Raw genomic sequence first — 22,763 nt, 5'->3', positions numbered from 1 at the left:
ACAAGATTATGCGAGATCTCGTACCGTAGATTCTCTACATTTTATATTTACTAAAACCATGCCAAAGCGAAATAAAGTCTAAAACCTGTTGAGGTACTTAAATAAAACTAATCCTTAATGCGCAAGCTGCAAAGTTGAGTTTTCAGCGATCAGTCATATTCAAATCGAACCCATGGCATTATACTGTAAAAACATTCAGTGTGGCGTCGTTAGAACCGGGTATGCATTTATTTATGAAAATGTAAATTCATCTGTTTGTAATAACAAAACTGGAGCCAGTGCTCTCTATATTAAGATGTTTTATTTGCATATTGTGAGTTGAGACGTGTGAGTTTGCGGCGGATTATGTCAATGTTAATACGCGAATGATGAACAGCTAGTTTTTTCATTAATACGAAACGTTTATTAGACGAGTTTTGTTTACTTCTGATCAGACCGTACTTGGTAATAGAATGAGCACTAAAGCTATAATAAATGTTCCGCGTTGGGGTTCGGGATAAATAAAATTCCAGCGAAGTATAAATTAAAACTGTATTTGCACTTAGAACACTTCACAAAGACTTTAAAATTCTCAATTCGCTTCGTTCGCTTCGCTTCAGGTGATCCGTTCGCTGTTTCGCTTCGAGTAGTTCCGATTAAAGTCCCCGGCACGTAACTTGGCAAGAATCGTCAGATGCGCAGAAGTCGATTTTTAGGTCTCTTTGGTTGTCAAGCGGGACGCGGGGAAAGACGTAGCAGCTTTACGAGCGCGCGATTGGTGAGTCAGTCGACTCTCCGTTCCCGCACTGCGTCCACGTTCCGTTCGCTCATGATTACACATGCACCTACTAAATTGTAGGAACCCTTTGTTTATATTGAGTTTTTGTTACGAGTTGTTATTATTGTTTTAAATTCAGTTTTTGTTACGAGTGTTATTCTTTTAAATTTGTTTGCAATGCCAGGACCAAATACCAATGACCATATAGTCGATTCAGTCACTGGGCGTTTTATTATTTACGCCAGTGACGACAGCGACTCTTCGTTATGTCAACGATGAGGAGCCAACTCCTTCCACCAGCTCAGGTGCTACCATAAATTTAATCACAGGGGTAGCACTATTAGAAAATGACAGTGACGATGGCGACACATAATTTTTAATATGAAGTATATTTTTTTAAATAAACTTCTTAACTTTTAATTGTATTTTATTTATAACACCTAATACACTTCACGAATTCCTCTCTTTTCTTTAACTTTCTTCTAAACAAACAGGCTTGAAAACAAATTATGGCAAGTAAAAAATTAAATAAAATAAAATTAAATTATATGCGGGCAATAAAAGTGACCATTTTTTTGTTGCAATGTGCACTATGCGCGACATTACCCCCACTACACCAAAACCTTGCCAACTTACGTGCCGCTTACTATACTAAATAACTGCGTGCCATCTCTGCAACGTTTTTATAGCCGATACCACATCCCTAGAATTATCGAGAATATTCCAGACATTTCGAGTATTGTGTTTCCGCTATCTGACAATAGATGGCGTTGTACTTCTCGAGCGTTCTAGATGCTACTAGATCCTTCGATATTCTTTCGACTATTCGGCGATAGATGGCGTTCCTTTACCGGCATAACAATACAGTTACCGCTTGAAGTCAATTACTGACAAATTTTGGAATTTCATTGCAATACGGCGAATGGCAACTTCACACACTATATGACACTCGGTGAAAATTACTAATTTTGCAAAAAATAATAATGATTGATTACTTTGCCAAACAAGAAGAAACCCGAATACAAATAGCGCACCGATATAATTATAATTCCTTAAAATTTAATACAGTATATTTTCATTATTAAAAATGCTAGCAATAATTTCAACACAAAAACAACTCATCATTGTAACGAATTTCAATAAGAGTTTGTCAATTCGATCTTAAGAAAAACAAAAAACCATTTCAAAATTGGCACACGCTCTGTACAGAGCCACCACGAACATCGTACAATGATTGATCACTCTGTATCGAACAAAATAAATATTTCACAAGCCCCAACCTTCGATACCGGCCTTCGTAATTAAAGACGTCTCACAATTACCGTAGTTTATAGATGCCTCTAATTATATGTATTTGATGTTTTCTATACGTTCTGTGACGAAAGAATCATCATTCGTATGGTCATTACTCGAATTAATATACCTACGTGTCAGTTCGAAAGGTTCCGTGTAATGATCGGTACTCGATTTTTATAGCGCCCGTGAGAACGCGAACGAATCACATGTCTCTGTGTTTTGTGTTCATCTCTTTGGTTTCACGTTTTAGGGTACGTACGAATTTAGTTTTGTAATTGATACGACCGATAATGCGGCGGTGATTTTAGACTCCAACAACACATTGAATATTAGACGATTCTAATGACGGTAATAAATGTGAAGTAACGAAAATTATCTATTAAATTGCAACGTTTGTTTTCTATTTCAACGTGAGATGCCTTGATTTATGTTGTGTAGGATATTAAATGTATACTTATAGTTCAAATTTGATTATGAATCCACTATTTAATTGGGCTATTGACTGTCAAATGTTGACTCATCTGTCTCGTTTCGGTAAATGCTTTTTGGATCCGACCACAGATCTTTGTTTGATAATACATCATTTAAACTTGAATAAAATTTTGATACGCTTAGCAACATTATACGCAGAATGCAGACACGTTTACGTCACGTCAGTGCTCTGATATCTCACGAAGACTCATGATTGACATTTAGAGCTTCCATTGTTAAATCGGACTGTTAAATCCTTAAAGCTTACTTAAAGTTGTACTGGTGGAAGGACCTCTTGTGAGTCTGCACGGGTAGGCAGCCCTACCCCGCCTATTTCTACTGTGAAGCAGCAATGCGTTTCGGTTTGAAGGGTGGGGTAGCCGTAACTATACTGAGACCTCAGAACTCATATCTCAAGGTGGGTGGCATTTACGTTGTAGATATCAATGGGCTCCAGTGACCACTTAACATCAGGTGGGCTGTGAGCTCGTTCAACCATCTCGGCAATAAAAATAAAAAATAAAAACATCCGTTTTTATTCTGTTGCTTGATAAGCAAATCTAAATAGAGAGGCTCTTTAAATATGTGAGCGAACACAATGCATAACTCACAATGCTTAGAAATATGTTTACCTTGTACGAGGCTATCGATTACCAAATCTGACAACAATATTATCAATTTATAAACGCATTGAATGGAACTATTGTGAAGTGAAGAGCCGACGACGAACCGTCCAATGCGTGGTAAATGCAAGCTCTCGACCTTTTTATATTGTTTGTTACTGGTTCAAGTTCATATACCGACTAGGAAAAGAATATGTACCTACTTGGATCTTGATGATTTATGTAGGCAAAGTAAGAGATAGAAAAGATTTGCATCATTACCGTTGGCGTGGAATGACCAGGGAAGCAATTGAGAGGCAGAAACTGTTTTCAGGTATTCAAAGATCAAACACCGCAAAACATCTATTGTTGACTAGCTGACCCGGCAGACTTCGTAGTGCCTCAATCGATAAATAAAAGACCTAAACTTTTGTATAAATAAACTAAAAAAAAAAGGAATCCGTCCGACGGAAGACACATAAAAGGAAAAACATTTTTTTTATTTTTATTTAATTCCGAACATTTTCATGTTTATGTACCTTTTAAACCTTCTCTGGACCTCCACAAATAATTCAAGACCAAAATTAACCAAATCGGTCCATCCGTTCTCGAGTTTTAGTGAGACTAACGAACAGCAATTCATTTATATATATTTATATATAGATAAATTTACTCCGCCAGTGTTCTGTTCTCGAAATTGAACCATAATCATTGACGCTTTTTATTTCGCTCATATTTCGATGCATTTTATATATTTCATTTTTTCTATTGTTAGCAAACTATCAAACAGACTAAACTATGACTGAAAGTCTACTGTGCTGTTTATAATAAAATGCTGACTACGCTAAATGTTTTATCATTTATTATACCAACAAAGCTAATGCTAATAAATTGTTTGGTATATTATTAAAAGTGAAGGCTTATGCGTTAGTTTTTTCGTGATCTATAGACTCGCGTGACTTTTATCCGATCGAATTTTTTTGAGAGGAAATCGTATGGTTTCCGATCACGCTTCGATTGAGTTGAAAAATATGTATGTACAGTAGTTGTAGGATTAAGGTATAAGGCGTCCGACGTACTGGTATCTAACGATCTGACTATGTCTTTGTTGAAATCGCGCAGGCAAGTACCAATTTTTAATAACACACTATTCTATTCTATCAGCCCATGGACATCCACTGCTGGACATAGGCCTCCCCCGAGCCTCGCCACAAAGACCGGTCCTGGGCTTCCTGCATCCAGCGAACCTCAATAGGTCGTCGGCCCACCTTGTGGGAGACCTACCAACGCTACGTCTTCCAGTACGCGGTCGCCACTCAAGAACCTTCTGGCCCCAACGGCCATCCGTTCCGCAAGCAATGTGTCCTGCCCACTGCCACTTCAGTGTCGCAATCCTTTTAACAACACACGTCCACGGGTTACTTCCTCAATATTTTTTTTATTGCTTACATGTGTGGACGAGCTTACAGCCCATCTGGTGTTAAGTGGTTACTGGAGCCCATAGACATCTACGACGTAAATGCGCCACCCATCTTGAAATATAAGTTCTAAGGTCTCAAGTATAGATATAGTTATAACGGCTACCTCACTCTTCAAACCGAAACGCATTACTGCTTCACGGCAGAAATAGGCGGGGTGGTGGTGCCTACCCGTGCCGACTTACAAGCGGTCCTACCACCAGTAAAAAACAGGTCCTACCACCAGTAAGTAAGATGAATGAATAACGTTGTGAAATAAAAATCAAACCCGCAAATTTATCAATAATTAGCTTAAATATTGTTGATAAGGCGTCTTGTGGGCCTGCACGTATAGGTATTAGCGGGAAAGTCGTTGCAGTGGTATTTTATTTGCGATTCAGACCTCATGTGTCAAGGTGGGCGGCGGAATTAACGTTATGATATCTATGCGAGACGGTCCCACTTAACATCAGGCATAAAGATCGTACCACCGATGAATGAGCATTATTATAAATTTACTAGCATAAATTAGCAACAGTCACACGCAGAATGTTTAACTACTAGTCATGTAGAAAATCAGCGACTAACTGACAGTGCATTTTTACAGAATTTAAAATCAGTTCGAGGGGTGAAAGGCTATTTAGTTTAATTTAAGCCCTACTGGTGGTAGGACCTCTTGTGAGCCGCACGGGTAGGTTCCACCACCCTGCCTATTTCTGCCGTGGAGCAGTAATGCGTTTCGGTATGAAGGGTGGGGCAGCCGTTGTAACTATACTGATACCTTAGAACTTATATCTCAAGGTGGGTGGCGCATTTACGTTGTAGATGTATATGGGCTCCGGTAACAACTTATCATCAGGTGGGCTGTGAACTCGTCTACCCATCTGCGCAATAAAAAAAAAAGTGACTTTTCACTTAATACGCGACATTTACCTTTGTAATTAAAGGTGCGTTTTAAATGGTATTAGCATTAACAGTTCGATGTTTTTAAATTACTTAAATAGCTGAAAAAGCTTAGGACGTCGTTTTTATATAGGTATATTTAACTATGACATGCATGAAATGGATTGAGAAGTGAAGTTTATTATGTATGTACAATAAAAGGATTCATAAAAATATATGCTAGCCAATTTTATCTATTGGTCGTAACTAGAATATCCGCATTCGTAATGTCTATGCGATTGCATGAAATATTTTGCTTTGAAATGATCTAAGCCATTATTGTGACGTGAAGTAAGGTTAGCACATTGAAATTGTTTGGTACGGTTTGCAGCTAAATTTAGATCATTCAAATTATTATGTTTTTATTTGACATCACTATTAAACTAAATTTTTTGCAAATATAACTTAAATATTAGAAATTGTACCGTGTTTTTTTTTTATTTTTTTTATTGCCCTTGTAGGCAGACGAGCATACGGCCCGCCTGATGGTGAGTGGTTACCGTCGCCCATGGACTTCAGCAATGCCAGGGGCAGAGCCAAGCCGCTGCCTACCGCTTAATACTCTCCACAAGCCTCGTTTAAAGAAGGACATGTCATAGCGCTCGGGAAACACCGTGGAGGGGAGCTCATTCCATAGCCAGATGGTACGTGGCAAAAAAGATCTCTGGAAACGCACTGTGGATGACCGCAGTGGCTCCAGGTAGTATGGATGAACTCTACTCCGGTGGCGGGCGGTGCGATGGTAAAAACGAGATGCCGGTATCATTCCTCCGAGCACTCCCCATGGAACATACGGTACAGAATACAGAGGGAACCGAAATCCCTCCGCAGACCCAGAGGCTCCAAACGATCCGTGAGAATGGGATTATCGACAATCCGAACGGCCCTCCTCTGTATGGAGTCAAATGGAAGAAGCTGGTATTTGGGAGCCCCGGCCCAGAGATGGGAGCAGTACTCCACGCGAGGCCGGACTTGTGCTTTATAAAGCAAAAGTCTTTGTCCAGGCGTGAAGTACCGCTTTGCTCTGTTGAGGACTCCCAGCATTTTGGACGCCAACTTGGCTTTGCCTTCCAAATGACTCCGAAACTGGACATCGCTCGAAATGTCGACCCCAAGTATCCCGATACTCTCGGAAGGTTGCAAGGATACTCCTTGGAATTGCGGCGCCATGACAAAGGGGTCCTTCTTCGCAGTGAACGCGCAAACTTGAAAAAAGTTATTAAAAATATTGAATTTTTAATAACTTTCAGAATTAACATTGATTTCTTTTGAGATGATAGGATTGCGTCCAGGTACCTTGCCCTAGCGAAGACAGATGGGCGAATATAGGGGCTCAGCTAGGAGGAGAAGATTTTAAACTACGCGAGTATCTCCAAAGGAGGCTTGTTAGACTCAAAGGCACTTTTGTGAGTCGGATGGCAATCATTTAGAGGTAGGGCGTGTAATGACTTATGGGGTCTCCCTCGCGTCGTTTCCTCACTGCTGAGGGTCGTGACCATTATATCTCGACAGGATTTTGCTCCTTGTAATGTCCCGTCAGCGCCTCCGATCATTAAACGCATGAAGGGCGTCGTGGATGGGATCACACTAGTGTGGTGCGGATTTTGTCGAACCACCCTGTCGGACTGCGCCCGCACGGTCTTTTACCCCCGATCTTCCCTGTCACGAATAGTCTCTCTAAGCTATCCGGTGTTTTCCGAGCAATATAACCGAAGTACTCGAGTTCGCGGCGAAGGCAGAGTGTGGACAGTCTAGTCTTGATCTGCAGTTGGTCTAAGATAGACGGATTGCTTCTCTTCGCTGGCCAAGGTATCCGGAGCGTAATGTTCTTAAATTCAAATTGAAAAAAAAACCTTATAATTTTCAACTGTCAGCATAGCATACAAAAAAAACCATTTTTTTTCTTCTAAAGATATTATTTTATTGCAATCCGTACGTAAGAGGTACCAGATACATTTAAAGTAGTTGCTCAAGCTTTTGTCATTGTATAATGATGTTCAACGATTGTAATGTTTTGTGTATGCGAATGTAACTAGTAATACATACCATAGAACGATCTTTACCGCATCATATTCCGACATCATTAAAATTAAATGTATCATTAACTAAAAGCCCGGGAATCTATTTATGTAGTTTAAAAACGGTGCAGATCTGTTTTTAGATTGGCTTGATTAATGTTTAGTAGTTCATATTATAATGGTTTTTTTATTTGTAACAGCTCGTTGTTAGAGAAATCGTTTAAGCTTTTAGTTTCGTTGTAATGCTTTGAGAGTTTTAGAGAATAGACCGAACTAAACGAGGCTGAATTAAAATTAAAAAAATCAAACTTATTTTTCTTTTAATTGCGTCTAGACGGGTGATTAAGTTCACCATACATCTAACTATCTAATCTACGCATAAGTGGCCACTGTAAGCTTTAACTTTAACTGTTAGGCTTTTTAACGCGATGACGTGATATGAAGTCTCGCTTGTATTCCATGACGACTTTGTCCGCTGAGTTTCTCGGCAGATTTTCTCAGTGGGTTGCGTCTCCGATCCGGTGGTAGATTCTGTGAAGCACTGCTCTTATTAGGACCAGTGTTCACAACACTCCCGGTTTGAGCCCCGTGAGCTCATTTACACGTCAAGGGGAAGCTGAAACATAGGTAAAAAAAGACGACTGTTTGCACTTTACGGCAGAAGTGCGCATTGTGGTTTCCCTTCTTAGTATTTATTAACTATGGTATTGGTTTTAATTGTGTTTCATCTATTTCAGTGATTCTCAACCACAGTGCCGCGGCACTTTTGTGTGCCGCCAAATTTTGCAAATATATAATAATGTTAATGTTATTAAATTATATCATTTAACAAGAAAAATATTTTTAACATGAATATATATTTAAATCCACAAAAAAATAAATTATTTTATTATTTGCTTTGCAACGCGGTTTTTCTTAGTGCCAAATTATGATGAAGCGGCGTGCATAGCAATAGGAATATGTCTCAAGTCGGCCCACACTTGCCACTTCTGCGTACAAAACGTGTTGTTTTAGTGATAGTTGGGATTCACAAGGTGTTGCATAGTAGTTACTGCACCTTTTCTTTCGTTAAAATTGGTAAATGTATGTGATTCGGTAGTAAGTAAATAATTTTTATCTTCTTTGTGTGCCGCCAAATTTTGAAATCGTTAAATATGTGCAACAAAAAGAAGGTTCAGAATTACTAATCTATTTCATGGGAAGCATTTATGAATTTCATCATCATAAGTCTGTACTATTGAACGTAAGTTTTAATCTTAAATCTCAATAGAGTCAGTGCTTGTTTTGAGTCCGAAACGATGGTCATTTTTCAATGAAATTCATGTTGTAGTATCTGCCAGTTCTCACAGCCACTAAAGAAGAGAGTCGTTTATCCATATCTATATATAGGTATATAAAAATGAATTGCTGTTCGTTAGTCTCGCTAAAACTCGAGAACGGCTGGACCGATTTGGCTAATTTTGGTCTTCAATTATTTGTAGAAGTCCAGAGAAGGTTTAAAAGGTAGATAAATATGAAAATGCTCGGAATATAAATATAAAATAACAATTTTGTTTTCCCTTTGATGTGTCCCCCGTCGGACGGATTCCTTTTGTTTGTTTTAAGTTTATTTTACATAAAAGTTTAGATCTTTTGTTTATCGATTGAGGCACAACGAAGTTTGCCGGGTCAGCTAGTTCGCTAATAAAAACAAAGTAATGGCAAATTGATTAATAACAAGTTTGCCAAATTATTAATGAACGAAGATTAAACAGAATCAATTAATCCCTCCATTAGCCGAAAATGAGCCTGTGTGTCTGTTCGTGACCACTTAGCCATTAATGGGTCTTGCGTAAAACGCTTACCTCGATACTTACAAACGAATCGGGGTAAAACATTAAGTTTTGCAAACTGTTTAGTGCCATCGTATTATCGACCTTGAATGTATTTAGAAAACTCTTAATGTTGTTAACGTAGGACGTGTTAATCGTAAACTTTTTAAATATCTTGAGTGCTTATTATTTACTTTCTATATTCACGAATCGATACAAAAATAAGAAGTGTTATAAGTGTGATAATTAGAGCCACGTTAACAGATTTGTACTAAGCGCAGTCTTCTACCCCTTCTAACCTTTTCATTGCTGTAACAAGTTGAAATATAATATAAATATTTTATTGTTATTTTTCTTCTGTCTGTTCGAGTGATGAATGTTTTAATTCTTTATTTTTTCTTGTACCTTGCTCGAAAGATATCGTTACTTTTTGAACGAACGTTGATGACAAAAATTGTATGACAAAGACAAAGTGGACGTAGCTCTATTGAATTTGACGTAAGTCAATTATAATGCGATATGTCTATGTCTGAAGTCATTTAGATAAAATCTCAATTTTAATAATGTTCTTTGTTTTTTTCAATTTATTGAGTAACATTATCTACGTAAAATGTTCCCTTGATATCACTAATGCAGAACTAACCTATTTATCTCAACGTTTGACTTTAAACGAGTGTCGCCTCTTATTAACTACATTGTATGCAAAACCTTACAACACATCAGATAAGTTGATTTCGATTCCCAAATCTATACCAAATAAGGCGACTTGTCTTAAACTTCTACTAGAATGGAATCGTGGAGATGCTGACTTAAGAGATAATGAAAAATGTCATGTTGATGTGGCACATATAATGCGTAAACTAAAAAGAGATGATCTAGCAGATTGGTTAGAAAAATCAGTATTCAAAAACCTAGCTAAAGATGTTAATGATACTTTGAATAACGCTTTTAGAGCCGATTCTGGAGGACAGCTAAAGAAGAAATTGTATTTGGGAGATAAAGGCATTGAAAACGAACATAATTGGAGTGTATTTGAATACCTTCTGGCATTATTTCTCATAAGTGTTGTAATTATAGTAATGATAAATTTATATCGTTTATTGACTCTTGTTTGTAGAAGAGACGAAAAGAAGAAGCCTGATGAAGAAACAATAGATCTTCTCAGTCGTGGATCGGAAAGCGATCAAGAAGTTGTATTTGATTATAATTTAATTTATAAAAGAGATAAAAAGATGACTGAAACTCTACAAAGTGATTAATATAAAACGTCATGTTCCACACTTACTCTTTAATTTACTGAATAAATGGATTGTTAAGTGAATAATTCCTACCTAAAAGATTCCATTAAAAAAATCGAATGCTTGAACCGAAACTAAGTGATGATATTTTAGACCTTTTTTTTTTTTTTTTTTTTTTTTTTTTTTTTTTTTTTTTTTTTTTTTTTTTATTTTTTTTTTTTTTAACGCTGGGGAATCCATTTACGGATACCCGGTCCGGGGGGGTAACGAACCGGGTTATGTCGGACTCCGGCGCCTCCTGAGAGGAAGAGGGGGACGAGAAGGTCCTCCACCTCCCCGAATTCCTCGCAAGAGACTACGCCTTGAAAAAGGCGCGCGAAGCACTTGCCCCGCAGAACGACTACCGACTAAACCCCATCGAGCTCCACCACACCGGCTATACCAGACATACGGTACCGCAGTGCGCGCCGAAAGTCTGCCTTCGCCGGTACCCGTCCTGATGATAAGACGGGATTTCATCTCCGGGAAAATCCCGAAGGACGTCATTTCGGGAGATACACCGTGGGCGGCGCACAGGAGCCACCTTGCACCGCCCCACCACCGGACCGACAGTCGAGTACCGGGCGCCCCCGCACCCGCCACCTGATAGTCCCTACGGGGGCTGAGCGGGAGCTTCACGCCCGCGCCGGCCATCCCGCCTTCTGCGCTGAGGTGCTGAAGAGGGATCCCACTCCCTTTCACGCTCCTCAGCCTCACGGGACGCCATTACCAGGTCACAAAACCTGGCCATGGCCTCCCACGAGCCCTGATCCTCTAACATGCGGGCGACGACAGCCCGCAGGGAGAGGTTTCTCCCCAGCACCGCGACGAGATCTCGCCGCGAGTGCTCCCAACGCGGGCACGTTTCGAGCGCGTGCTGCGCGTCATCGTCCGGGTGCCCGCACTGGTGGCAGCCCGGGTGTGGCTCTCTCCTGCAGACCTTCCACAGGTACCTCCCGAAACAGCCATGTCCCGAGAGGACCTGCGCAAGGTGAAAGGAGAGTACGCCGTGACGCCGATCCGACCATGCCTCCAGCACGGGCACCAGGGCCTCGAGGGTGCGCCGGCGGGTGGCCGAAGTTTGGCCAAGTTCTTTCAGCAATCGCTCTCTCCACTTAGCGTATGCTACATGACGCGCAGCACGCTTCCACCGACCGACAGCCGACGGGCCGGGCGACCGCCCCCGACTCAAGGCCTGCGCCTTACGCCGATATACCGCAGCCAAGATTTCGGCCTCGAGGTCCCAGGGTAGGGATCCGGCGAGAGCGCAGGCCACATCTTGAGAGATGGTGCGGTACCCCCTGATGACCCTCACCGCAAGCGCCCGCTGAGCTCTATGCAGCAGAGCCGCGTTTCTCGCGGAGAGTGCGGGCGACCACACGGGAGCACCGTACAAATTGACAGATATGATATTTTAGACCTAACAGAAATAAATGTTGTTACTGTAGAAATATTTTACTGAATGTACTATTTGAGTTATGTGAGTGTAGTTTTAATTGTTTTAAATGTATAATTAATATAAAATAGTGACAGTCATATCGATGTAACAGTAAAGAGAAATTCAAACACCAAGCTTTTTCATTACACCACAAAAGAGCTATTTGACACAAAGCTGATCTATTGGAAGTTTAGAAATTATACCCATTAGATGTTTTAAACTGCTCAGAAGATTACATTTAATTATATTTGTGACGAGGAAAAGTAAAGGAAACAAACGCTCATTAGATTATTTAAATGACTCGCAGACGTTGTAGGTTTTAGGCCCTCTAATCTTCTAATTACAAGTCGAGTCACCTGTAACTGAGTCAAAATCTCGATTGAACACTGTCCCTTGGCTAACTAGCCGCGTGTAGGATTGCGCACACGCAGCCATCGCACGTGTCATCGGGTCCGGTCCTCGATAAGCCTCATTAGGGGACAGGCTTAACTTCATCAGTTGATATTGGACTCCGATGCGGGGGACTCAGCCGATAACTGTATTTTAGTATAAAGTTTACGTTTTTTAATTTACCTTTGTATTACTTTATAGTTTTCTATATTGCTTGATTATATTAAGCAACCGCTTTGATTGTTTATTATATTTGATTGAGTCATTAGTAATTAAAAATTAGTTCATGGCTTCACATTTAATTTAGGTGAACAAAATGTGATATTTATTAAGATTGAATGTAGACAGGATGAGCGGAAAATGTCCTATACTGGAAGTTGTCAATTTGAAGATGTTTTACTTCCCATTCTCTTTGGGTAGTGTAGCCATTATTAAAGTATCGTAAAGTAATAGATAGTAAATGGCTTTTAAGTTAATACCCATATTTGTTGTCGCAAATAGATGAACAGGCGGCACATGGTCACCAATAATGCCACGGGCATAACTATCCCGCTGCTTACCATCGTTCTCATGATTAAAAATATTTAAACCAACTATTAGAATGTTACTACGTGGAAGAGGAAATGCCATGACCGGAACTTGTGGCAGGATTTGGGGGAGGCTATGCGAAAGCAAAACAATCTTTGTCGATGTCAAATGTTTAGAAAAAATTACATTAATATGTAATGTAATGTAAATTTACAGTTAATTAAAAATTACAGTTATATTTGGAAAAATTAGATATTAATGTAAATTTTCTAAACATTTGACATCGGAAAAGATTGTGTTACTGTTAAGTATGTACCTAAATATGAATTAAGGTTGTTAATAAAAGCTTCTTTATTAGAATGCTAACAGCTGGATCAGTACTACCTATTAACACCCACGTTTTCGATTTAGCTAAATCGACATTAAAATAATTATGGTTCAGTAGAACTTGTTTGTTTACAGTACATTTAATGATAGTCGTATCTCTGATCAAATAATAAAGAAGCAATAAAACTTTCGTACCCCAAAGCGAACTTAATAGAAATTAACATAAACTAGCGATCTAATATTAACGGTTCTTTATACGTACGATAGTATAACAGTATTTGAAAAGCTAGTTATGAATATTGATGGAGAAAATATGTATGTAATTCAATATTTATCCTTGCCGTATTTATTTTTGTTTTGATAGAAACGCGAGCAGACATTAAACCTGTGTTAATACTGTATGAATAACTATTCGTTGGAAATGACAGAATGAATGAAACTACTGATTCTTGCAACGACTGCTCTTTAGAAAATTTTAGAAGCAGCTAAAACACAAGCAAAGTTAAAAGGTCTGCTTTAAGTTTTTTAAATAATCAAGCAAATTAATAATTTAAACTAACGCATTTATTAGGCTGAACGGGGTTACTCCACTATTGTAGTAGGAGCCCATAGGTCATTAACGTTCCGACGCATTTTGATTTGTGTTCCGGAATACTTACTAATTGTTATAAACTTTCATTAACATACTATTTATTATTAAGCGGCTTATTTTCTACGATTTTAAGTTTTAATGAATTTCCGATATTTCAGCGCTATTGCAAGTGGCTCGAACACTTGTAGTCTTCAGTCCAGCAGTCCCTTTGGTATGTGCCAGTTAAATAATAGTGTTTAAAACTGTAATAATGTTACTGCCAGGCTGATAGGGTCTTGTGAGTTAACGACATTTGAGTGATCCACAAGATTTGCAAATAAATTATGAACATATTTTAAACGTCCCGCAAATCATAATCTAAATCGATTAAGTATCTATAGCTTGTATTTAAAATTAAATTCTAAAGTAAATTGGATTAAGAGCGTTAATCAAGCGAACGGTTATCTTTGTAGAGACATTTTATGCATAGCACTCAGCACGTGCGCGCTCATTATTAATAGCTATACAGCGACAGCAAGTATTACGGGCATTAGTTATTTTCAAAGTGTTTTAATGCCACTCAGTACTGTATCTAGTTCGCCACTTATAACCCATAGTGTGGGCGTGTATGGATTATTTTAATACATTTCAATCGATTTCCTTTCGAGCCGATAAATTGATGGTTTCTAGGTTGATCTGTTATTCCTGATATCTGAGCGTAGGTATTCATTTTATGTCGTTTATAATGAGTATATTGGAATATTACCAGAAACGAAGACAGGCAAATTTAAATTATAAATTTTATAATTTTCCTGTTGTTTTTTTGTTGCAAGCAGTTTAACTTAAAATGTATTAACCACTTCCAATGACTTTGCTCTAAGTTAGGGATCGAAAACGTCATGTCCATGAAATACATATTTATTGCTAGCTCAGTAGATGTGTCTCCTTTACTTTGGGATGGTATTGTAATTTCGTTTTGGCTACGGGACTATTTGCGATTCAGCCTTTTAGCGGACCGTTTTTGAATCACTGATAAATACTCTAAGCGAACGTAGTGTTTTAATCAATACTGATATTGCAACTTAAGAATTCTGGCGGATACCGCGTTCATATCTCATTATGGTGCCCACAATTGAGTTGCTTTAAAAAAAAGGAAAATATTGTTTTGTGTTTTTTTTATTGCTTATCCCCAATATCAAGTGGTCACCGAATTACTGCTTCACAGTAGGCTGAATGGTGGTGGTATATACCCGTGCTGGCTCACAAGACGCCATATCACCAGTAGTTTCGCAAATTATAATTTTTGCGAGTTTGGTTTTTATTATCCGATGTTAATGCTTCACCGTGGAAGACATTCAAGATAATTTTTAAGTACGTATTTCATTAGAAAAAATAGTGCCTGCCTCCGGGATTCGAACACCGACACAGTCGTATCGCTCAATATGGACGCACCAGGCGTCTTATCATTTAGGATACAGCGAGTTTATAAATACGTAATATACTATAATTTTGTACTCATTATTAGTGCTAGGTATAAATAATATTCATAACAAGCACCTGTATTCATTTTTTGGAATTTTTTTTTCATACGCTCTGTTTATTTATTTTATAAATACAGGGTTTATTTATGGTTAAGTTTGTGATTTTAAAAAGAAATAGTAGTACTTTAAGTACTACATATTTAACGAATTTATTTTCCTAATTACTTAGCTCACTGTTTATTTTACCTTTACTTAGTGAAATTCCCGAACCATAATGCAAAAAGCAAAAACACTATCGCATGTTGAAAAAAAATCTGTTGGTAAGTAAATAATTGAGTTCACCGAACCTTGCCGATATTCTCTCAAATTAAATAACATCACACACGATTGAGGAAATTTGCAATTATAGAAAAATTTCGGATGCACAGATTAGGCGTCTACATCAACTCCATTAAGCGATGATTAGGCATAATCAGTTGTTAACCAAATAACTCTTTACTAATAGTTTCCGTTCGAGGCGGATCTTCAAGAAATGGTAAGTGTCTTTTTCTCACGGTGTTGTAGATACTTTTGGACGGCAAAGGGACAATAAGACTAAGTTGAACAGAATTTTTGGCACTGAAAAATAACGAGTAGTAAATTAATAAAACAATATACAATTTTAAACGAGGTTTGCGAAGAGTACCCAGCTATAGGCTATGGCTTGGATTTGCCTCTGATATTGCTGATGTCCATGAGTGACGGTAACCAAACTTCCTAAAAGTCCAATAAAAAAGCTACTATTTCACATCTTTTGGCGTGTTTTATCTGTTGCATGTTTAGGAGAGGCTTGTGTCCAGCGGTGGACATCTGTGGGCTAATAATAATGTTCGAGATGATTTTAACCTAAGACACGCTGGTTGACGTGGGAACGTACAATAAAATTGGTTGTGTTGTATGGGCTTAAAATACGGACCCGTCTCTTCTGATGGCAAATACTTACGGGGAGAGGAAATTGAATAATAAATTCACTTTTTTGCACGGTTTTACCAAGCATTGCCATTCGGATTTTCATAGTATAATATACTTTATAGTAGGATAAAGACAAAAAATTTGGTTTACTATAAAAGTGTTTGTTCGTGGGTCTAATGAGAACAAATTTGAATGTACATCCGGATCGACCTTTAGGTTAAACATCTTCAGTGAGCATCCAATTGGCGTTAATCAACAGATTACTGATTACCACTCGATAAATGCTCATAACTAGCTTCAAAGTAATTAAGCTACAAATTAATGAATTAATACTTTTTTAAATATTTTTCCCAGGGAAATTATATTAGAATAGTGAAAGTTTGAATTAATAGATTAAGTAATTTTTGTAACTATGAATCAGGATGAGCACCTCTTATTCTTTAACTCACTTTAGAATTTAGAGTTCACGTTTTTGATGACGTCTCTTTGAAATTTGGAACTTTTATAAAGTTGTTTTCATTTCTATCTTTTCAACACGTAATACTAACGGATTTTATTAGTTTTTTTTACCCAAACGTTGGTTATCTAGGGGCTATTCTAACTATGCGCGGACTGGTATAGCTAAGCTCACAGGGCTAATCCGAGAGACTTGTTTCTAATACTGCGCGTCAAATTCATCGCATTTATCTAGAATAATCTAGATCGACGAGAACGGTGACCGGTGCTTGGAGATCCTAAAAGCACCGAGAGTGGATCGGAAAGATCCGATAGGACATGTTTGGGCTTTGCCTTGCTCCGTCGCAGCGTTGCCTAGGTCGGGTATGTAATTAGAGGCGGCCACGATAAGAGAGTTATCGTGTTGCGCCACTATTTCGAAGAATTTGAATCAAATTTAGAGAGAGAGAGAGATACACTTTACTGCACACCAAAACACAATTTACATTCAAAAAACAGTCAAAAAGCAGATATATTTGTGCAATAAGCAGTCTTATCGCTAAAAGCGATCTCTTTCAGGCATCCGTTTAATTTACAGAAATTCTGGAAAATATAAAAAATATATAGCAGCAAATTTAATTGCATTTAATTTTGAAATTCGCTTATGTAACTGGTATCAATTCCATATCAGAGCCGTTGACAATACAATAAGTGCCAGTGGCCTGTTCGGCGTATAAAAACCGACAGAAAGAAAAGTTGGAGAGTAGCAGATGAGTATACAAATTAGCTTTTTCTTTCTTCATCGTGCCGCCGAACAACATTACTAAGGTTACGCTTTGCTTTGCACGCATTGTGTACGCAACACCAAATTCTATAAATATAGATAGCTTAGCTAAAATTGGTATGGCATTGTTTTAAATTACAAATTGTTTGTATTTTTTTACCGCAACTAATTCACTGTACCCTAGCGTGCCTGCCTACTTTGAGAGCCGTTGCATTAAAATACTAGCATTTCTTGTAGCAAATAGGTTTAATTTATAAGATTCACAAAAAGTTTAAATTTCATGGAGTCATATTTATTATCCTATATATATACTTGTAAAAATACTGTAACTGACAGCTGATTAAAAAAAAAATATAACCAAAATCCCATACATTACATCAAAAATCAAACTTCACTCGGAAGCGTGATCATTCAATTACCCGTGATAACTCGTCAATATCGAAGCCTATCAATTTGTCTGTCCGTCCGTCCTACCACTTCATAGCAGTTTTAAGCTCATTTCGAAATTTTACTGGTTAATTATGAACACAATTCACAGTTACATTTTGTGATTTTATTGAAAGACTAGCCGTACTCGCCCGCTTCGCTGGGCATTTAAAAATAACATTATTATTTATTGTCATTATTATTAGGGAGTCCAACACTCATATAAATATTGGCCTATCCATTAAGCACATGTATTTTCTACATGAATACCAAGTTTGAAATCAATCGGATGCATGGTTCAGTAGTTATAACGCAACATCTGTAAAAACCACTGTAGATTTATATATCAGTATAGATGTTCTTGCTTGGACAAGGTTCATAGAAGAATGAAGTTGTAGTACTTTTGTATTTATTATTGTATTTATTTATTTTATTATTGTATTTATTTATTTTATTATTGTATTTATTTTGTATTTTTGCTTTATATCTTACTTACCTTTTGATCACCAAAGCGCATCTGCCTCCGAGCATTTCTGGCCACATTCATCCGGCACAAGAACACCCTGTCTTCTCCATCGGCCGGTGACCTGGTCAACTCGGTTCTAACAGCTTGTTGATCCTGCTTATCTATGACGTCGTATACACTATCCCCGTGGATTAGGAGATCTTCCTGTGAAAAAACAATTGCGTTAATAACCGTTTTTTTTTTGTTATAATAATTAATAAATTATGTAACAAATAATATTATAAACGAACGAATTTATAAACTGTTTTGATTAATAATGTTCACCGTCATGTACCACAGAATTTTAATTATTATTGTTATTGCGTCAAAAGTAAAGATGAACGATGGGAAGACAATACAAAAAAAATGTAAATTAAATATCCAGATATTTTCAAAATGAAACGTTTAGTACATCAAAATTGTTGCGCGTCTTTCAAAAAATTTTGTAAGGCAAACAAGTGTCTACTGCAAAAAGGGAGTATGCGCGGGTATAACATTTTTTTTTCCTACCTAAGCTGATGGTCTTGAGAGACCATTTGAGCGTAACCTTAACCTTAGTAGGTGAGCTCACGGGGCTCAAGCCTGTCTGTGAATCTACCACCGGATCGGAAACGCCAATGAGCTAATAACGCGTCTGTCACAATTCCGGTGAAGTTCTGTGTTCTAACAAATTGCGTAATTTCGCAAATTTAATTTCTTGCTCATCTAAAACACTACTACGTAAATAAATAGATTTTAGTACCCAATAACATGCGATTTAAATTTCATACATATTTTGAGGTGTGAGTAAAAGACGAAGAACTAGTAAACGTATTAAGAATCTTTAACGGAACTTATCCAACAACAAACGGTCACAAAACTCGGATAATTTAAATATCGAAAATTTATATCGCTGGCCATTTAAAATTTACATTATTATTTCTCACCCCCACAAAGATTCTCATCATTATCGCTCCCGCAATTGGTGTAGGAAGTCCAACACTCATATAAATATTAGCCTATCCATTAAATACATGTATTTTCTACATAGATACCAAGTTTCAAGTCAATCAGATGCATGGTTCAGTAGCTATAACGGAACATCCGTAAAAACCACTGTAGATTTATATATTAAGTATAGATAAAGCAATTTCTGAAATGGAACGAAATTATTTTATTTTAAAACGATTACATAACAGCAGATGTTGATCAAAAACAATAGCGAGACGCAGGAAACAAAGGTGCCGAGTCTAATATTAAAATAATATGGCCTGCGGTCGGCGCACTGATGAAATTGTCGAGGTAATCTCGCTAAGTACACGCCTCTTTAAAAATAAAAGCATTTGCTTTGAGTTTGCGGCGACGGATTTTATGTCGTGTTCCGCAATTAGCGTTCTTTGTAATGAGCCCAAATGCTACACTCAAAGGGAAATGCCCGTTTCGGGCCCAAAGTGGGCAATAGATTAGAGAAAAAATACTCAGTGTATTAATTTTGGCATAAATAAATATGCATTTACTTTCTTCCGAATGAGCGCCACTACAGTTTACAGTAAGTAGTTTAAAAAAAGCAGCTCTATTGAAAAAACAAGGTTTTTGATTTTTTTGAGATATCCAATACATTTAAGAATTTGAAACAGTCCATTTTTATAGTAATATTTGATGTCCATTTTTTGGCCCAGCATACTATGGAGAGTGGGCATTCCCCTTTGTATGGAGTTGAAATAGCGGCCCTAGCGCCAAACGTAGGAACGCTGCCCAACTCCATACAAATTAGAGTTAACTTTTACGTGATCGAGAAGTTTAAAAACTCGCACTAAGCACAAAAAACTCTTGCATAGCCACTAGTAAACTCATCGAGTTCTCATTACTGGTGGTAGGGCGTGTTGTGAGCCCGCACGGATAGAGATCACCACCCTGCCTATACCTGCCGTGAAGCAGTAATGCGTTTCGGTTCGAAGAGTGGGGCAACCTTTGTATAGGTAAGTAATCCAAGAAGAAGGGGCAGCTTTTTTTAACAACTGATTCTTTGTTCCGATGACCATTTTTTTCTTTTTTTTAATTCATACATGTGTCGCATCTATCACGTATTACTATTGACGAGACTATTAAGTATCTGTATCTGTAACGTAATCCTATCTTATCTTTTCTTAAGATATCACTCGAGGGATCTTAACGAAATATGCAACTTACTACTATGCTACTACTATGCTACTACTACTATGCTGCTACTACTACTACTACTAGTACTACTACTAGTACAATACTTTGTTTTATTCATCTAACCTTTATTTTTCGTAGCAAGCTCTTATAGTGTGTGTTTCACGACTATGCGAGAATTATTTATTTTTGTCCTTAAGTCGTTGCAATCATACTGTCCCATGATATATGTATATGCACATATTTCCTATATCTTCTATCCGCAAATTGAGTCATTAGCTAAGTTCGTTTTAAAAAGATCCTTAGACTCCAAAGTACGTATTTACAATTTACGTTATAATTATCTATAATCTATACATACAGAGCTGAATTCAACAAGATCCGGAATACAGTACAAATAATTTTATTTTTATCTGAACGGTTCCACCTAAGAACTGGTTTTATAAAGAAAATAATTGTTATCTTTGTTGACAGTCATTCATAAATATAGAAACTACGTAATTTTATAATATTAAGTGCACGAGTCGAGTTTTAATTTACTGACCCCGAGGTCAAACGAGTCTACCAGTACAGTTTATGCTTTCATACTATACAAACAGATTTCAATTAAACATAGACAGCCTTAATAACTTTAATTAAATCATATTTCGCTTAAGAACCCGTTAAAATTTTCGTAACAAAATTGCGAGAGTTTATAGTGTTTGATGCACAGGGGTGATCGAAAATAATGACTTATTTTATTTTCACAAATAATTTTAATATTTTAAATTTCGTTACCGTTTTTAGGTTGAAAATGCATTTATGCGCGATACGTGAGTGTAAAATAGCTTTTAAAATTTTTTTTGGTGTTGTAAGCAGACTCATTACTGCCTAGTGATACCATAGCTGTTAGTTCCCGTAAATTAGAGTTGTCAGATATCATAGTTGAACATTAGGGTAAGTTGAAGACATTGTTACATGTCATTTCTAGTACCATCTCAAAGTCACGATTTCTACTTTGAAGTCTAAGATACATAACAACGATGTCAGGCTTAAGTCTATTAGCGTCATCGTTAATCACCGTAAAACCCTGACACGAAAATTCTCATTCCCACCATAGCTTCATCTCAAAAGCGACATTCACACGTGACAACTTCAATTACGGTAATTACATACAAACTCGACACTGTCATCCTTACGCGCGGTGTCATGCGCACGTCATATGCCCCGCCCACCTGTCGCGAAGCCAGCGTTAAGACATTACGCGTCATTCCCGCCCACGCGCCTTACCCGTGGGGGGCGTGTGAGAGCCACGTGGAAAAACTCACGTAAATTTATTGCAATCGTTGATAAGACATTGCTCTGTGATCGCTAGCATATCTTGGTACTCCACAGTGTAATTACAAAAGAGGACGATTACAAAAAGGATGATTATCTTTTTTTGGGATAGTTAATTTTTGTTTCTAACTGTACTTAAACTTAAAAATTGTTTAACTTGAAGCCGTGTTAGTAGAAATCGAGAGTATTTTGTCAGATTGTGATACTATTTGCACTAATTGTGTTAAAAATTCCAGTTATACAATAATTGAAAATAGATGTACATATATTTAAAGTAACTCAAAAAAATATTTTAAAATTTTTGATACTTGCAATTTTACGTCTTCAATTTTAGTTCTTTCTTAAAATTGATTGCATGAAACATACATCTGAACTTTGCTTGATAGATTATCTGGAGCTAGATATCTATAATGACAATAACATAGCCACATTACATGTATACAATATAAAGCCAATTATAAATGTGGTAAGTAAACGATAAAATACATAAAATTCAAATCAGCTTAACAAACATAACCTTTATTCTCTTCTAAAGCTAACAATTAAGACGAAAAATCCACATCAAATTGTTTATGGTGAATTAAAATTTCAAGACCACCGGCCTTGTGTTCCCCAACGTTTTATTAGAACGAAGTGAAATTATTTAATCATGCACACATAACATAATTGCTTTAGGCCTCCCCGCCCATAACGATGTAAACGCATTGTAATTTATGCAAACATGTCGACGAGAATAGGCGAATGTATAATGTGGACAGTGTTTGTACTCTGAATCGTTTGTTACAAATCAAACTCTGCTTTGAAGAATGAAATCAACAAGATGAACTTAAATTTTGTAAGCAT

The 22,763-nt window shown here is 37.4% G+C and overlaps 2 protein-coding genes across 3 annotated transcripts in view; one reads left to right on the top strand and one right to left on the bottom strand.

Moving 5' to 3' along the window:
- Positions 1–22,763, bottom strand: part of LOC114250432 (PAS domain-containing protein cky-1) — a 176,339-nt gene that overhangs the window by 49,223 nt on the left and 104,353 nt on the right. For both annotated transcript variants that reach the window (XM_028184300.2, XM_028184299.2), the window contains exon 6: positions 18,459–18,632. In XM_028184300.2, coding sequence (XP_028040101.2) covers positions 18,459–18,632 — 174 coding nt within the window. The remainder of the gene's footprint in view (positions 1–18,458; positions 18,633–22,763) is intronic.
- LOC114250433 (uncharacterized) lies at positions 9,918–10,715 on the top strand. The gene has a single exon (XM_028184301.2). The coding sequence runs from the start codon at positions 9,918–9,920 to the stop codon at positions 10,611–10,613; it is 696 nt and encodes a 231-aa protein (XP_028040102.2). The 3' UTR covers positions 10,614–10,715.

Source organism: Bombyx mandarina, chromosome 07 (genome assembly GCF_030267445.1).
Source record: "Bombyx mandarina strain Sakado chromosome 07, ASM3026744v2".
Classification (NCBI taxonomy): domain Eukaryota; kingdom Metazoa; phylum Arthropoda; class Insecta; order Lepidoptera; family Bombycidae; genus Bombyx; species Bombyx mandarina.
The sequence above is the reverse complement of the archived record's forward strand: the minus strand, read 5'-3'. Positions and strand labels throughout refer to the sequence as shown.